The sequence below is a fragment of the Amphiprion ocellaris genome, chromosome 1 (assembly GCF_022539595.1).
Source record: "Amphiprion ocellaris isolate individual 3 ecotype Okinawa chromosome 1, ASM2253959v1, whole genome shotgun sequence".
Classification (NCBI taxonomy): Eukaryota; Metazoa; Chordata; class Actinopteri; family Pomacentridae; genus Amphiprion; species Amphiprion ocellaris.
Genome location: NC_072766.1, coordinates 42652836 through 42669640, shown reverse-complemented (window position 1 = coordinate 42669640; position 16805 = coordinate 42652836). Strand labels below are relative to the sequence as shown.

Sequence of the window (16805 nt, the reverse complement as noted above, 5' to 3'; positions counted from 1 at the left end):
TTCCAGACTAGTTTGAGCTGATGGAGCTGATAAAACTCTGCTATGGCTGCAGGTTGTTGAAGGTGGTGAAGGCTGACTGAGCCGACGCCTTCATCACTTTCCTCCTAATGAGGTGAAATTAAGTGAGATTAAAGCGTTTTCCAGCCCCATGACCCCCCTAATCCCCTGAAAGTGACCAAACATTCTTTTCCGGGCCAAATGAAATGTAACTGATCAGCCGGAGACACTCCTCCTGGAAACAACCGGTCCGGCAGACTCGCCTCTTTCCTTTTTTTTTCCTCGTCTGCTGTGACTGTCAGACGCTTTCAGCCTTCCAGAGATCAGATCTAACATGGTTCTCACGCAAACCCAGCGGCAGCAGCAGCGTCTATAAGGAGCTGCAGCAGGAGGTCGGACCAGAGGAACCAGGACCAGGAGATGGGTAAGAACCGATCCACCTGAACATGAGGAGGCGTCTAGAATATGAACAGCTTCATCAGGGTTCAGAACAAGCAGCTGATTTTACTCCCGTTGATTGGTCTGTTCATTATATCCTTATCTATATCTTTATGTAAAAATGGCAGAAATCTTTTTCTGGATTAAAAAAACAAACCAGTGTAAGTTAATTTTAATTTTTTTGGCATAGAAACAGAATATTTATGTCTAAATATATAAATAATTACATATTTATGCACATTTTTTGTGCAAAAATGACAGAAATCTTTTTCTGGATTAAAAAAAATAGCAAAACTGTACATTTATTTAGATTTTTTGGCATAGAAACTGAATATTTATGTCTACATATGTAAATAATTATGTATTTATGCACAATTTTTTCTGTAAAAATGACAGAAATCTTTTTTGAACAAAGTCTAGAAGAATTTTGTTCCATTTTTTAGAGGCTTCTACGTTTCTGCAGCTGAAAAAAACTCAAATTTATTGAGAGCTTTGTCGGTGAAATGTATTTTTACATAGAAGTTTTTGTGCATAAATGACCGTAAATCATGTTTTTCTGGACAAAGAGTTTTTTGTAGGAGTCTTCATTCATACTGCTGAGAAAAAAATTAACAATAATGTCAATTTATTTAGATAACTTAGAATAGAAAATGAATATTTATGTCTTAATATGTACATATATATATATATATATATATATATATATATATATATATATATATGCAAATTTTTTGTGTAAAAATAACAGAAATCATTTACTGGACAAACTCTTGTTCCATTTTTGGAGGCTTCTAGGTTCATACAGTCGGAAAGAAAAGATTTATTTCGAGCTTTGTGCATAAAATGTATATTTGCATAGAACTTTTTGTGCATAAATGACTGTAAATCACGTTTTTCTGGACTAAGACTGTTTTTGGAGGCATCTTCGTTTATACTGCTGAGAGAAAAAAAACAAAAATGTACATTTAATTAGATTTTTTTGGCATAGAAACTGAATATTTATGTCTAAATGTCTTAATAATAATATAAAATAACTATATATTCATGTACATTTTTATGTAAAAATGACAACAACCCCATTGATGAAGTTTTTATCGTTTTATGTTTTGTATTTGTCATTTTGTGTCGTATTTTAGCCATTTTGTGTTGTTCAGTGTCTCGTTTTTGTCATTTTGTGTCTTGTTTTTGTCGTTTCCGTCATCCATCAGTTTTCCTAAAGAATGGGTAGAGCAAGCTATGTCCTCTCTTCTATTTTCCATCTTTTCATCCCATTGTCAGCCTTGATTGAACGTCTTCCTCCAGCTCATATTATCAGAATCAGACTAATTCTTTGGACTGTTTTCCATCAGTCAGTTTGTCCTCTTGGTCAGCAGTAACAGCAGCTAAATATCTAGCTTCTACATTAGCATGGATCAGAGTAGGGTTAGCAAATAACACAGAAAACATGGAAGAAGAAGCTGAGCCAATCAATACCTATTATTGATCAATATGGAGCAGAGAGCTGGAGAAGAGAAGGTTGATTTTCAGCATTTGGAGCCCAGATGTCCTCCAGTTCTGGAAGAATCCATAAGGTGACTCTAGCAGTGATAAACTAATGACAGTAGTATAAAGTTCAGCAGGTAAACAGTTGTATATTATTCTGTGTGTCAGAGTCGATCATAAAGCCGACAGTCTGGAGGTAAAAACCGTTCCCAGATGTTTGAACATGTTTGATGGACTGAACTCTTCTAGCGTCTGAAGGATGTACAGACGTTGTGTTGGGGTTTGAAGTTCTGGTCCAGTAGAGTCCAGCAGGAGCCTCAGTCCTGGAGGTTCCTGAGCCCATAGTTCTCAGAAAGTTCCTCATCCAGGAGTAGAGGACCTCACCAGTGTTGGTCTGAGGTTTAACAGAGTTCATGTGGACCGACTGTTGGACGCTGAGCTGTAGATGAACTCTGACCACTGAAGAAAACTGATTATCATGTTAGCACAACCTGCTGAGGACGGTTTTGTTGTTTTGTGTCTTGTTTTTGTGGTTTTGTGTCTCGTTTTTGTTGTTTGTGTCTTGTTTTTGCCATTTTGTGTCTTTTTTTTTGTTCTTTACATCTTGTTTTTGTCATTTTGTGGCTTGTTTTTGTCATTTATGTCTCATTTTTGTCGCTTTGTGTCTTGTTTTTGTTGCTTTGTGTCTCACTTTTGTTGTTTTGTGTCTTGTTTTTGTCATTTTGTGTTGAGTTTTTGTTGTTTGTGTCTTGTTTTTGTAGTTTTTCTGTCTCATTTTTGTTGTTTTTTTCGTTTTGTGTCTTGTTTTTGTTGCTTCGTGTCCCGTTTTTATCATTTTGTGTCTCGTTCTCTCTGACCACTGAACAACAGTGATTATCTGTCCCTCATGGCTCCTGGTAGAGGGTTGGATATATCAGGCAGCAGGTGAACATTTTGTCTTTAAAGTTGATGTTAGAAGCAGGAGACATATTTAAACATAAGGATTTGATCCAGTTTGACAAGACGACTGGGTCAGAACATCTCCAGCTCTAGTGGGGTGTTCCTGGTCTGCAGTGGTCAGGATCTATCAGAACTGGTCCAAGGAAGGACCAGTGGTGAATCGGAGACAGGGTCACTGATGGGGAGGAAGGTTGATCCAACAGAGCAGCTACTGTTGATCTGATAGCAGGAGAAGTTGATACTGGTTCTCATAGAAAGGTGTCAGAATCCATCGGTTTGTTGGTATGGAGCTGCATAGATGGACCAGTCATGGTGTCCATGATGACCCTGGTCCATCACCCAAAGACCAACAATGATCATCAAAACTGGACCACCAGAATTGGGTGTAGTTTTACTGTGTTTTGTGTGTTTTCTGGGCGTAGTTTTACTGTGTTTTGTGTGTTTTCTGAATGTACTTTTACTGTGTTTTCTGGGTGTAGTTTTATTGTGTTTTGTGTGTTTTCTGGGCGTAGTTTTACTGTGTTTTGTGTGTTTTCTGAATGTATTTTTGTGTCTTGCAGCTCAGAAGACGGCTCTGATTGTTTTCGCCCACCAGACTCCGGGTTCGTTCAATGCGGCGGCCCGAGACGTGGCGGTTCGGGAGCTGTCGGATCAGGGATACCGAGTCCTGGTGTCGGACCTGTACGCCATGAAGTTCAGAGCTGATGCCACGAGAGACGACATTAAAGGTGATCAGACACGTTGGGTTTTTTTCAGGAGTTTATAAGTTTATTTCACACATTTAGACTCTAATAATGTCTAAACGTCCCTTTGCAGGTTTGAAATCTCACTGAAGAGTTTCAGACGATACAAGTTGTTGTGCGGCTGACTCAGGTGTGTGTTGTGTGTCTGTACAGGTGAGCTGAAGAACTTGGAGCTGTTTCAGTACGGAGATGAAACCATGTTCGCCTGGATGGAGAACCGACTCAGTGAGGACATCATAGCCGAGCAGCAGAAAGTGACTGAAGCCGAACTCATCATCTTCCAGGTCAGAGGGAACAAACCACATCTACAGCTCTGGTTGTTTTCTGTCTCTTTGTGGTTGTTTTGTGTGTCTTTGTGGTCACTTTGTGTGTATTTATAGAACCACACCTTCTCATTAAGTAGTTTTGGTGTTCTCTCAGTCAGTTTCGTGAAGTCTGGATGGTTCTCCATCAGTCTTGAAGGAGTTCCAGAGATGCTGAGACCTTGTTGGTCCTTCTGCCTTCACTCTGAGGTCCATCTCATCCCAAACATTTGGATTGGGTGTAGGTCAGGTGACTGTGGAGGCCAGGTCATCTCCATCATCTTCTTGGTCAGATAGTCCTTCCACAGCCTGGAGGTGTGTTTGGGCTCATTGTCCTGTTGGAGAATAAATGATGGTCCAACTAAACCAAACCGGATGGGATGTCATGTTGCTGCAGGATGCTGTGGTAGCCATGCTGGTTCAGGGTTCCTTCAGTTTGGAATAAATCCCTAACAGTGTCCATCACCTCCTCCTCCATGCTTCACGTTGGGAACCATGCATGTAGAGACCATCCATCACCTTCTCTGGTCTCACAAAGACACGGCGGGTGGAACCAAAGATCTCACATTTGGACTCATCAGACCAAAGCCCAGATCTCCACTGGTCTAATGTCCATTCCTGGTGTTTCTGGGTCCAAACTAATCTCTGCTGCTTGTTGCTTTTCCTCAGTGGTTTCCTGGGTAGTTCCTAGATGGTTCCTGGTTGGTTCCTGGGTAGTTCCTAGATGGTTCCTGGGTAGTTCCTAGATGTTTCCTGGTTGGTTCCTAGATGGTTCCTGGTTGGTTCCTGGGTAGTTCCTAGATGGTTCCTGGGTAGTTCCTAGATGGTTCCTGGGTAATTCCTATATGGTTCCTGGTATGTTCCTGGGTAGTTCCGAGATGGTTCCTGATAGGTTCCTGGGTAGTTCCTAGATGGTTCCTGCGTAGTTCCTAGATGGTTCCTTGAGGATTCATTCAAAGTTTTTTCAGTTTTCCAGACTGACTGACCTTCAGTTGTTGAAGTAATGATGGACTGTCATTTCTCTTAGCTGACTGGTTCTTACCATAATATGGATTCTAACAGTTGTCAAATAGGGCTGTTGACTGTGAACCAACCTGACTTCTGCACATACAACTGATGCTCTCAGGCCAATTAAGAAGGAAGTAATTCCACAAACTGACTCTTGACAGAACACGTCTGTTAATTCAGAACCATCCAGGAGACCTCATGAAGCTGACTGAGAACACCAAGAGTGTTCAAATCTGTCATCAAAGAATCTAAAATATAAAACATACTCTGGTTTGCTCAACACTTTTTAGTTTACTACATAATTCCATGTGTGTTCATTCATAGTTTTGACATCTTCAGGATTAATCTACAATGTAGGAAACACTTAAAATAAATAAAAACCACTGATTAAGAAGGTGTGTCCAGACTGTTGTCTGGTCTGTAGACTGTGTTCTGTCTTTTTGTTGTTTGATGACACTTTGTGATCATTTTTGTCTCTTCCCAGTTGATTATTTGCATTGAGACATTTATTTTCTACAAGTTTTTAGATATTTCATGTGTTAATAAGTGATCTTATTAAACTATGTGTGTGTGTGTTTGTAGTTCCCGTTGTACTGGTTCAGTGTTCCTGCCATCCTGAAGGGTTGGTTTGATCGAGTCCTGGCTCAAGGATTCGCCTTTTCCCTGGAAAAAATGTACGACAACGGAGTGTTCAAGGTGCGATGCAGTGATGACAAACACACAACCAACCGACACAGCAAACTAAAGCAACCAACCAAACAACACTACCAACCAACACAACAAACCAACATGACCAACCAACTGGTTTTAAGATAGTTTTAGGACTTTGTTTAATGGATGATATCAGACTTAGTTTTAGATTGATTTTGGACTGGTTTCATACTAGTTTTGGGATTTGGTTTCACATGGAATTCAGCCCTATTTCAAAATGATTTCAGACAAGTTGTTGGACCTCAGTTTAGTTTTTGTGATTCTTTTTTGGTTTTGGCCCTATTTCAGATTGTTTTCGGGTGGATTTCAGGCTGATTTTAGATGGCCTTTAGCCTGGGTTTGAGCTGTGCTTCCTCTCATATTTGCAGTGTTTTGTGTTTGGTTGAAGGGGAAGAAAGCGATGTTGTCCTTCACCACTGGAGCCACACAGACCATGTTTCAGCCGGACGGCATCAACGGAGATATCAACATCATTCTGTGGCCTCTTCAGGTGAATCAAAGTCAGAAACTTCCTCATTCACTCAGCATTCCTGAAAGCTATCTGAAGATGACGTTAACCTTCTTCTCTGCTGCATTTCTTCTGTCAGAACGGAATTCTGCACTTCTGTGGATTCCAGGTTCTGGCTCCTCAGATCTTCTACAGTCCGGCTCACAGTCCGCCCGCCGTCAGAACCTCCATGCTGGAGGGTTGGCGAGCTCGGCTCAAAGAACTGATGAAGGAGAAGCCTTTGAGCTTCGCTCCCATCGAGCTCTTTGACCTCAGCTTCCAGGCCGGCTTCCTGCTGAAGCCCGAAGTGAAGAAGGAACAAGAGCAGCATGAGTTCGGCATCACGACGGGTCATCATCTGGGGAAACCGCTGCCGCCGGACAACCAGACCAGAGCAGGAGGCAGGAAGTAGAAACTTCTCTTCATCTCCCATTCTTTAATATTACGACATCACTTAATGAAGAAATGTGTGATTCCAGACACGTCATGTTTACTGAAACTGAAATAAAACCAGATCCAAAACAAAGACTGGAACTGATTCTTATCTGATTCAAACACAGATTTTTCACTTGTTGCTAAATTAATAATAATAATATTGAAAACTAAACTACAAACACCTTCAAAAGTCTTTAGATCTCACCACTCTTCCCCGAGTAATCTAAACTCAGAATGTGAAAAACATGTTTTATTTGACATCTGAAGATAAAATCTGCCATTTACTTCTGAGAATTATTTCTTTAGTTGTGTAGAAATCTAATCTGAAGACACAAAACAACAACAAAAATGCCCACAAAAGACCAAAAACATCTGCAAAGACACTGTTCGTAGTGAGGGGCCTTTTACATTTCTGTATCAAGGAGCATATTGTCTCAAAATCCTACAAATGATGAGTTCTTGGGTATCAGGGTGGATGATCAGATCTCTTTTAGAATACATGTTAAGCAGGTTGTGAAAAAACTGCCTCAAACCACCAGAACTTGGGCTGTTTCACTTTTTTCTGTTACTTCAGGACGTTGACCTTTGAGTTTATTTGAGTTAACACCCTATTTATGCTGATTGTTATAATCTACCTCATGTTTGTTCTTGTTGTGCTTCATTTGATAATGTTTTGTGACTTTATCAGGGCGTCTTGGCCGGGTCTTTTCTAAAGACAGATTTTAATCTTCTGGTTAAATAAATGAATTTAAAGTATCCTGTTTTGCACATTCTAATCTGCTCATGTTACACTGGGGTGGAACATTTTGGTTCATCAGTAAAAAGATTTAGAAATGATCCATGTTTGCAGCCATTTAAAGAGCCTGTCTGTCAGCTGTTTATCCACGACCTGCTTGTGTTTATGTTCTAGCGAGTGTCACCAAATGCGACTAATGGGGATCGAGGTCAAAAGGTTGTCATGTTAAACACAAAATCAGACAGTATATGAGTTGTTAAAATTCAATCATAATGTTGGACTAAGAGTGCAAGTGTATAATAATTAACTAAAGTTTACTAATTAAGGTGTAAAACTTAAAACCGCCGCAGTTTCCCCTCTCGGCCCCCCCGCCTCTGCGCGGCAGAATGGTGCGGCCCTCCGTGACGTCAGGCTGTGGGCGGAGCTGCGGCGGACGGTGAAGAAGGAGGCGGTTTGTTGTTTGTTGTTTTCTTCGACGGTTTCTGCTGTTTGGTCGTCGGTTCCCCGGTTTTACGGACGAAACGAGCGGGACAGAAACAGTTTCACGCCGTAAACCAGCCAAGGGCCGCGTTTAGCATCTGCTGCGTCGAGCGGAAAGACCTGGAAACATGAAATGGATGTTCAAAGAGGATCACTCGTTGGGTAAGAAGCAGCCGTTGTTTTCACGAGTTAAAATGTCGGCGCTGGTTCCGGTTTAAAGTCTGTTTAAATTGGGTCCTATTGGGATTAATGTGGGGTTTAAAGGGTTTAGGTGTCACTTAGAATCGGGTCGGTTTACCGAGCCAGGCCTGTCCCGTCCTCCGGGCTTTGTTTAGGGAGGAGGCTGGGTGAAAATGGCTGTAAATATAGAGCTGGATGCTGGAGGACGGAGGCCTGCTCGGTCTGATGGAGGGTCTGAACTCTGATGGAGGGTCTGGACTCTGATGGACCCTCCGGGAGTCTGTGTATCTGCTCCACTTCCTCTGAAGGCCTGAATCATCCGCAGGCTGCTGCTTTGTGCATCGCCAGACTGTTGCTCAACATGTTGTTTTCCTGCAGGCCTGAACAGATTATCAGTGTCCGACCAGAACTAGGGATCTGGACCTGATCCGCACAAGAACCGCTGGTGAAATGTAGAATAACTCCAAGAACCGCTGACTAAATGTAGAATACCTCTAATATAAAACTGCACTGGAAGGTCTTTGTTGTTGTCGTATGTTTTACAGGTTTCAGTAGAGGAGAACTTTCAACGTTTGAGGGGGTTAGAAGTAGAGTGGTCTAACCCAGAAAACCTCAAAACTGAGTTTTATATAATTTCTGTAGTATTTTCTGGCCTAGATTTTAGTGTCAGAGTGGTCTGACCCACAGCCCAGATACAGCGTTAGAGTGGAATGTTAGAACATTCTGGAAAACACTAAACTGTGAACCCATATTTCTCCAAAACCACAGGAAGTGGGTCAGACCACTCTACTTCCAAACCCTGATTGTCCAAGATGCTTCAGAAATTATCCAGAATTACAGAAAATGATCCAGAAATGGTCTAAAACAATGAAAATTTGTTCAGAATGAGACTTTTTTGATATGAAAATAGTCTAAAGTGACTGAAAAATGATCCAAAAAGAGTCAGAATTTCTCTGAAATGATTAAAAATGATCCAGAATGACAGAAAATTTGTCCGGAATTTCACAAAAGTTGTCAGAAATGGCAAAAATCTTCCCAAAATGACTCGAATTTGTCCGAAATTACTTACATTTGTTCAGAATGAACTGAAAATTATTAAAAATGACTGAGTATTTGCAGAATGACATGAGGGGAATAGAAGCAGAGTGGTCTAACTCAGAACCCAAATGCAGCGTTACAGTGGAGCTTCCAGTGTTGGACAGTTCTGGAAAACACTAAACTCTGAACCCATTTTCCCCAGAACCACAGGAACTGGGTCATGCCACTCTGCTTCCAAACCCTTACTATCCAAGATGCTTCAAAAATCAGCCAAAATGACTTGAAAATTATCCAGAATTACAGAAAAATTCCCAGAAATGATCTAAAATGATGAAAATTTGCTCAGAATGACATGAAAATAGTCTAAAATGACTGTCAGAATTTCTCTCAAATGATTAAAAATGATCCAGAATGACTGACAATTTTCAGAATGACATGAAATTTCTCCTAGATGTTTTAGAAATCATCCAAACTGACCTGAAAACTCTCTAAACAGAGCAGAGTTGTGACTGAAACTCCTCTATCTTAGTGATCAGGTTTCTCCTCAGACAGTTTCTCCATCATTAATGTCCTGATTGGCCAGATTTCCATCCTTTGTTGTATAAAGCAGCAGCTCCACCTCCATGATTGCTCTCATTGTTGTCCTGGTTTCACATCGTTCACACCTGGAGACAGGTGAGTCCTGCTGGTTAATGTTCTACCTGACTGATGTAGCCCCCCATCAGTCAGGTAGAGCTGAAGAACCTGAACAAGTCCAGATTTCTACTGAAGCTCCTATGATCACCAGAAACACATTTAAAATACCAATAGAGTGGTGAAGATCAGAGCTGATGATTGGTCCTCCTCCAGTACGTAGAAGTTAACCTGTTTTAGTGTGGAAGCTGTTTTAGCTGCAGTGTTTCCTCGACAGCTGAATAAAGGTAATTAAAAAAAAAAACACTTCATATTAATTTATGGAGGAAACCTTCTACGATCTTTCCAGAAGATGAGGGAGAGAAACTAACTTCATGTCAGTTCCCTCATATCTCATTTAATCATCGACAGATGATGGATTAACTGCTGAGTTTAGCAACCAACACACAAATCACTGATACAGCAGAAAGATGTTTGTTCTCCTGGATTGATGGGATTCAGGTCCTCCAGCTGCTGGAGCTTCTCAGAGGAACCAAACCAAGAGGATCTACTGGAGCTTCTCAGAGGAACCAAACCAAGACCAATAGGATCTACTGAGGACTTTATCAGCTGAAGTGGTTCTGATTCTGGACCAGCTACAGACTTTCCTCGCAGAGTTTCACATCTTGTGGCTTCATGAGCTGCAGATTTGTCCTGAGGATCTGCTGCAGTGTTTAAATCAGGAGGAACTCTGAGATCCATCCTCAGTATTTTCACATTTTGTCATTTTTCGTCTTCAGTTCTGCTTTTAATTGATCTAATTAATGATCGTCTTTAAAAGGAGTTCACCTTCTTCCTCCAAACTAAATGTCTCCTCTCATCCAGAGCTGCTGGTTTTACTGGTAGAACACATTCTGGTTGTTTTGTGTCTTTGTTTTTTTTTTTTTATTGTTTCTTTGCAGCCATTTTGCGTCTCTGTTTTTGCTTTGTGTCTGTTTGCGATTTTTGCGTTTTTGTCGTCATTTTGTGGTCGTTTTGTGTCTCTTTAATGTAACAAACATTAACAGTGTACAACTTTCAGGCACATCATTGTCAGATTTGCTCCACGGTTCCACCAGGTGTGATTAAGGAGTAAATCATGCGGGTCGATGGTTTTGTGTTTGATGGACGGCAGCAGGTTGTGAATCTGATCACAGATATTGATCTCTGTCTGTCACCAGCAGCACAACGTCAAAATAAACTCACTCCTGTTCTTCATTTATTTCATATTAATGCATCAGGAAACGTCTGAGAACAACTAGAGGCTTCAACTAGAGGAGTTGATCATGAACCAGTTTATTATCCCAACGTTAAGCTCAGATTTGGTTCATTTTTCAAACTAAACCTCGTGTTACATGTGAGTAGTTCAAGGACCATCGGATAGATGGAAAAATCTGATGGTTTTTGTTTGTACAGCTGATTAATGAGGTTATTTTGGGGATTTTTTGGTTGTTTTGCAAGAAGAACTGTGATTGGAAGTTACTGTATTAATTCCAGACCAACTGCAGCTCTGCTAAACCTCTAATTTCACATCTTTATAGCAGTTAGTAGTTCAGAGAGCCACGTTGTTATGATACAGGGTTCATGAGCAGCTTGTTGCACATCTAAACTACCTGTACATGTTCACACAGCACATGATTAATGAGAACGTTTGTCTTCTGCAGAACATCGATGCATAGAATCAGCCAAAATCCGCAACAAATACCCTGACAGGGTCCCGGTGAGTAACAGAGATTATTATTATTATCATTATTATTATTATTATTATTACAGAGAGGTGTGTTTGTGTTGTCAGGTGATAATCCAGATGTTTTCTAATGATTCTGGGTGATATTCCAGCTGTTTTCTAATGATTCTGAGTGATATTCCAGATGTTTTCTACTGATTCTGGGTGATATTCCAGCTGTTTTCTAATGATTCTGGGTGATATTCCAGATGTTGTCTGATGATTCTGGGTGATATTCCAGCTGTTTTGTAATGATTCTGGGTGATATTCCAGATGTTTTCTAATGATTCTGGGTGACATTCCAGCTGTTTTCTAATGATTCTGGGTGATATTCCAGATGTTTTCTACTGATTCTGGGTGATATTCCAGATGTTTTCTAATGATTCTGGGTGATATTCCAGATGTTTTCTAATGATTCTGGGTGATATTCCAGCTGTTTTCTAATGATTCTGGGTTATATTCCAGATGTTTTCTAATGATTCTGGGTGACATTCGTGCTGTTTTCTAACGATTCTGGGTGATATTCCAGATGTTTTATACTGATTCTGGGTGATATTCCAGATGTTTTCTAATGATTCTGGGTGATATTCCAGATGTTTTCTACTGATTCTGAGTGATATTCCAGATGTTTTGTAATGATTCTGGGTGATATTCCAGATGTTTTCTAATGATTCTGGGTGATATTCCAGCTGTTTTCTAATGATTCTGGGTGACATTCCAGCTGTTTTCTAATGATTCTGGGTGATATTCCAGATGTTTTATACTGATTCTGGGTGATATTCCAGATGTTTTATACTGATTCTGGGTGATATTCCAGATGTTTTCTAATGATTCTGGGTGATATTCCAGATGTTTTCTAATGATTCTGGGTGATATTCCAGATGTTTTCTACTGATTCTGGGTGATATTCCAGATGTTTTCTAATGATTCTGGGTGATATTCCAGATGTTTTCTACTGATTCTGAGTGATATTCCAGATGTTTTCTAATGATTCTGGGTGATATTCCAGATGTTTTCTAATGATTCTGGGTGATATTCCAGATGTTTTCTAATGATTCTGGGTGATATTCCAGCTGTTTTCTAATGATTCTGGGTGATATTCCAGATGTTTTATACTGATTCTGGATGATATTCCAGCTGTTTTCTAATGATTCTGGGTGATATTCCAGATGTTTTATACTGATTCTGGATGATATTCCAGATGTTTTATACTGATTCTGGGTGATATTCCAGATGTTTTCTAATGATTCTGGGTGATATTCCAGATGTTTTCTAATGATTCTGGGTGATATTCCAGATGTTTTCTAATGATTCTGGGTGATATTCCAGATGTTTTATACTGATTCTGGGTGATATTCCAGATGTTTTCTAATGATTCTGGGTGATATTCCAGATGTTTTCTAATGATTCTGGGTTTATTAATGGGTCTGTGTTCTGTCAGGTGATCGTGGAGAAGGTTTCTGGATCACAGATTGTGGACATCGATAAGAGGAAGTATCTGGTTCCCTCCGACATCACGGTGGCCCAGTTCATGTGGATCATCAGGAAACGCATCCAGCTACCCTCAGAGAAAGCCATCTTCCTGTTCGTGGACAAGACGGTGCCTCAGTCCAGGTCAGCCCGGGTTTAAACCCTCAGATAGCAGCTCATCGTGGGTTTAAGCCCTCAGATAGCAGCTCATCCTGGGTTTAAACCTTCAGGTAGGAGCTAATCCTGGAGAGAAAACAGGGATTCTGTAAATAACATCTAAATATTTGACATTGTTTTAGGAATTAGCATCAGTTTGGTGCAGCTTCATGTCAGCACTGGAATGATGCTAACTCTAGCAGGTCATCAACACGAGCTAACCAGTCTGAAGATTACATTAGCCGCTGCATTAGCTTAAACAAGATTACATTAGCCGCTGCATTAACTTAAACAAGATGATGTTAGCCTAAAGAAGATAGCATTAGCCTAAACAAGATGCTGTTAGCCTAAAGAAGATAGCATTAGCCACTGCATTACCCTAAGCAAGATACTAGCGTAACGCAACAGCATTAGCCTAAAGGCTGGGTTATACTTTCCGCACAAACGAGCTGCGCGGAAATCAGCTGCACGGAAATCTACGCCAGAGAACGTGTGTGCATTTATACTCCATGCACCGTCTGCTTCCAAACTGCAGGGGGCAGTGTATCGAAAACACACGTCTACCTGGTCTACTCTAGTAATAAACTAGAGAAGAAGTGGTTTTCCATTGTTTACATCACTTACAACATGGCATTTTACCAAATAAAAACATTTCAGAAGTTAGTGTTAATTTCACACCATGAGTTGTTCACGGTGATCTGTGTGTGATGAATCGTACAAGTGCACGTATTTCTAGACTTCAGCTACGAGTAGGTCCTGGCCCTCGACCATGTTTTTCCGCGCGGCTCCGTCTGCATATTTAGAAAAATTTGGAGGTGCACGGAGCGGAAATTTTCCACGTGAGAAGGGCTGCTGGAGGGGGCGTGGCTGCAAAAATGACGTAATTTGTCTGCACAGAACCGCACGGACCCCGCAGACGTGGTAAGCATAAAACAGGCTTAACATAAATGACATTAGCTGCTGCATTAGCCTAAACAAGATACTGTTAGCCTAAACGAGATAAAGTTAGCCTAAAAAAGATAACATTAGCCACTGCATTAACCTAAACAAGATGATGTTAGCTGAAACAGGATGCTAGCTTAAAGCAGTAGCATGCACCTAAACTACATAACATTAACCCAAACAAGACAGTACTAAATGAGGCTAAACAGCATTAGCCACTAAATTAGCCTAAATAGTATGACAGCAGTCGATGCGTTAGCCTAAACAAGATGGTGTCAGTTGCTACGTTAGCCATAGCAACATCACATTAGCCACGTTATTACCCTAAACAATATAAGGAGACGATGTTAGCAGCATTAGCCTGAAGAAGGTGATGTAACTGCATTAAGGAGACATAGTCTGAATATTTATGAGAATAAAGTCATTAATAAATAGTTTATTCTCTTTAATCCTGCCTTCAAAGCAGAAGAATTTCAGCATCAGATGTCATGAAATCAGTTTAAGATTAAATGATTGGATGGCTTTACCATGTTTTAAAACATACTTCTATGCAGCTCAGATTAAGCCTATTCTCAACATGTGCTCATCCAAATTCCAAGCCAGGTGGAAAGATATTGAAATTTCGGAAATGAATGACTCCCCAATCTATGCAATTTTAGCTCATCCAAACTTGGACAAATATATTAATATGACACAAAATCCATGGATTAATGCCCAACTTAAAATATGGAGCAAAGTTAAGGGAGAATTTAAATTAGATGACAAGGTACAGATTCTACGGTGGTGTGCATTTGACCCTGGGTTTAAGCCAAACCTCATAGACGCTACATTTAAACATTGGATCTGTAAGGGAATAACAACCTTTTATTCACTTACGCATGATGGAAAATTGAAAGATTTTGATAGTTTGAAGACAGAATTTGGACTTACAAACTCTGACTATTTCAGATATCTTCAGCTACGTAACTATTTTCAACAGCATATCATCTCAAGGACGGATATTAGAGATCCTATACTACTTCTTTTCCTAAAGGCTTATAAAAACACCTTAGTTAAAGGCGCTATTGGTAAATTGTACAAAGGGTTGATAACTAAAAAAGACAACTCAACTTATCACATCAAAGAAAAATGGGAAAAAGAAGGGAATTTTATAATATCAAAAGATGAATGGCTCAGTGCATGCGAATCAGTGAGGAAATCCACAAGTTCCAATAAGTGGCGAGAGTTTGGTTGGAAGTGCCTTATACGTTTCTTTATCACACCAAAGCAGAGGGTGCATTTTAGTGGGGGTCCAGCTGACTGCTGGAGGCTGTGTGGGGATCATGAAGCAGGACACTGGCATATATTCTGGGATTGTTCTAAGATCAAACCTTTTTGGGTTAACGTCCAATGAACATTAAAATCCCACTTCAACCACATACAATATTTTTTGAAAATTGCAATAATTTATGTCAAATTTGGAACAAATACCTTTTTTCAATTTTGGTAACAGCTGCCAAGAAGGCGATCACAAGATGCTGGCTCCTGCCCGACCCCCCTACAGTGTCTCAATGGAATACTATTGTTAAAGAAATTTATACAATGGAGGCCATTACTTTTTCTTTAAAGTTAAAAAAGATGGTCTTTGTTAATCTTTGGAGTGGATGGGTGAAATATATCAAGCCTCTACAACAGGACTTTGTTGAAATATCCTGCACTTAGGAACGTGCTTACAAATGTTATTAATGACTTATTTGCTTTATTTTAAGTGATGAGGTGCACTGACTTCTCCCCCTGCCTGTTCTGGGTTTTTTTTTTTTTTCTTGTTTTTATAATTTTCTTTTCTCCTTTTTTTTTGTTTTTTGTAACTAAAAAAAATCATTATGGAAATACTTGCATTGTAAACCTTGTTTGTGAACTATTTTTGAAAATAAAGAATAAAAAAAAAGATTAAATGATTGATTAAATATTTAGTGAAGACGGCAAAGATGAATGTTTGTGGAGAATTAATGTTCAGGGGATGTTTGAAGCTGAATCTGTCCTTGTTCATCGTCCTGCTGAAGACGTTTTGGTCGTTTGTCTAACAGACGACTATGGAGGACTATTTTCAGCGGCGTATTAATCCACGTCTGTCCTCTGGTTGTGTTGCAGCATCACGATGGGGCAGCTGTACGAGAAGGAGAAGGACGAGGACGGCTTTTTATACGTGGCCTACAGCGGAGAGAACACCTTTGGTTTTTAGGATCACAGCCGACGGCGACGCCCACCCACATCCAATCACAGCCCTCACTCAGCCTGAGGACGGCGAGGGAAGCCCAGAGATTCAGAGACGGACGGAGGGACGGAGGGACGGAGGGACATGAAGGCAGCAGTCTGTTGGCCCGTGTTGCACCGGTTCTTTCCAGAGTCATAGATTCAGTTAGTTTGATGTCGTGATTCGAGTGTTTTAGGATGAACCTGATTTACTTTGTTTTGTTTCCACCTTTTAAACGCGTGAATGACTTTTGCTTTTAGTTGTGCTTTTCTTCTTTGGAGACAATATTTAAAAGAATTTAATTTAATTATTTGAAGGTAAGGTAGCTGGATGACCTAACCAATAAAAAGAGCAAATTAAACCGACTGCCTTTGGTTCTGTTCTTCTTAAACTGTCCTCAGTGTGGTGAGAAAAAACAAACGTTTAGAAAATACCACAGACCAGAGCTGCACTGATTTATCGATCAGCTGCTTACTGTTCTATTCATTAAATAATAATTTTTAAGAATCAGAATTTAAAAAACTGACTGCAGCTTCTTCACTGTGATTATTTCTGGTTTCTTTCCTCTATGACCGCAAACAGAAGATCTTTGAACATAACGTTTGTCATATTTTATCCCAAAAACAATAATATCAGCCTCTGGATTAGCAT

At 40.1% G+C, this 16805-nt stretch overlaps 2 protein-coding genes across 2 annotated transcripts; both read left to right on the top strand.

Annotated features, from left to right (window-relative positions):
- Positions 1-266: 266 nt before the first annotated feature.
- nqo1 (NAD(P)H dehydrogenase, quinone 1) lies at positions 267-7298 on the top strand. The gene is made up of 6 exons (XM_023271426.3): positions 267-421; positions 3417-3584; positions 3753-3883; positions 5492-5605; positions 6009-6110; positions 6208-7298. Exons 1-6 carry the CDS (start codon positions 418-420, stop codon positions 6517-6519), a joined length of 831 nt encoding a protein of 276 aa, XP_023127194.1. The 5' UTR covers positions 267-417; the 3' UTR covers positions 6520-7298.
- Positions 7299-7697: 399 nt separating this feature from the next.
- On the top strand, positions 7698-16519 carry LOC129348539 (gamma-aminobutyric acid receptor-associated protein-like 2). Its single transcript, XM_055008964.1, has 4 exons — positions 7698-7920; positions 11292-11347; positions 12795-12967; positions 16052-16519. Exons 1-4 carry the CDS (start codon positions 7887-7889, stop codon positions 16140-16142), a joined length of 354 nt encoding a protein of 117 aa, XP_054864939.1. The 5' UTR covers positions 7698-7886; the 3' UTR covers positions 16143-16519.
- The last annotated feature ends 286 nt before the right edge of the window (positions 16520-16805 follow it).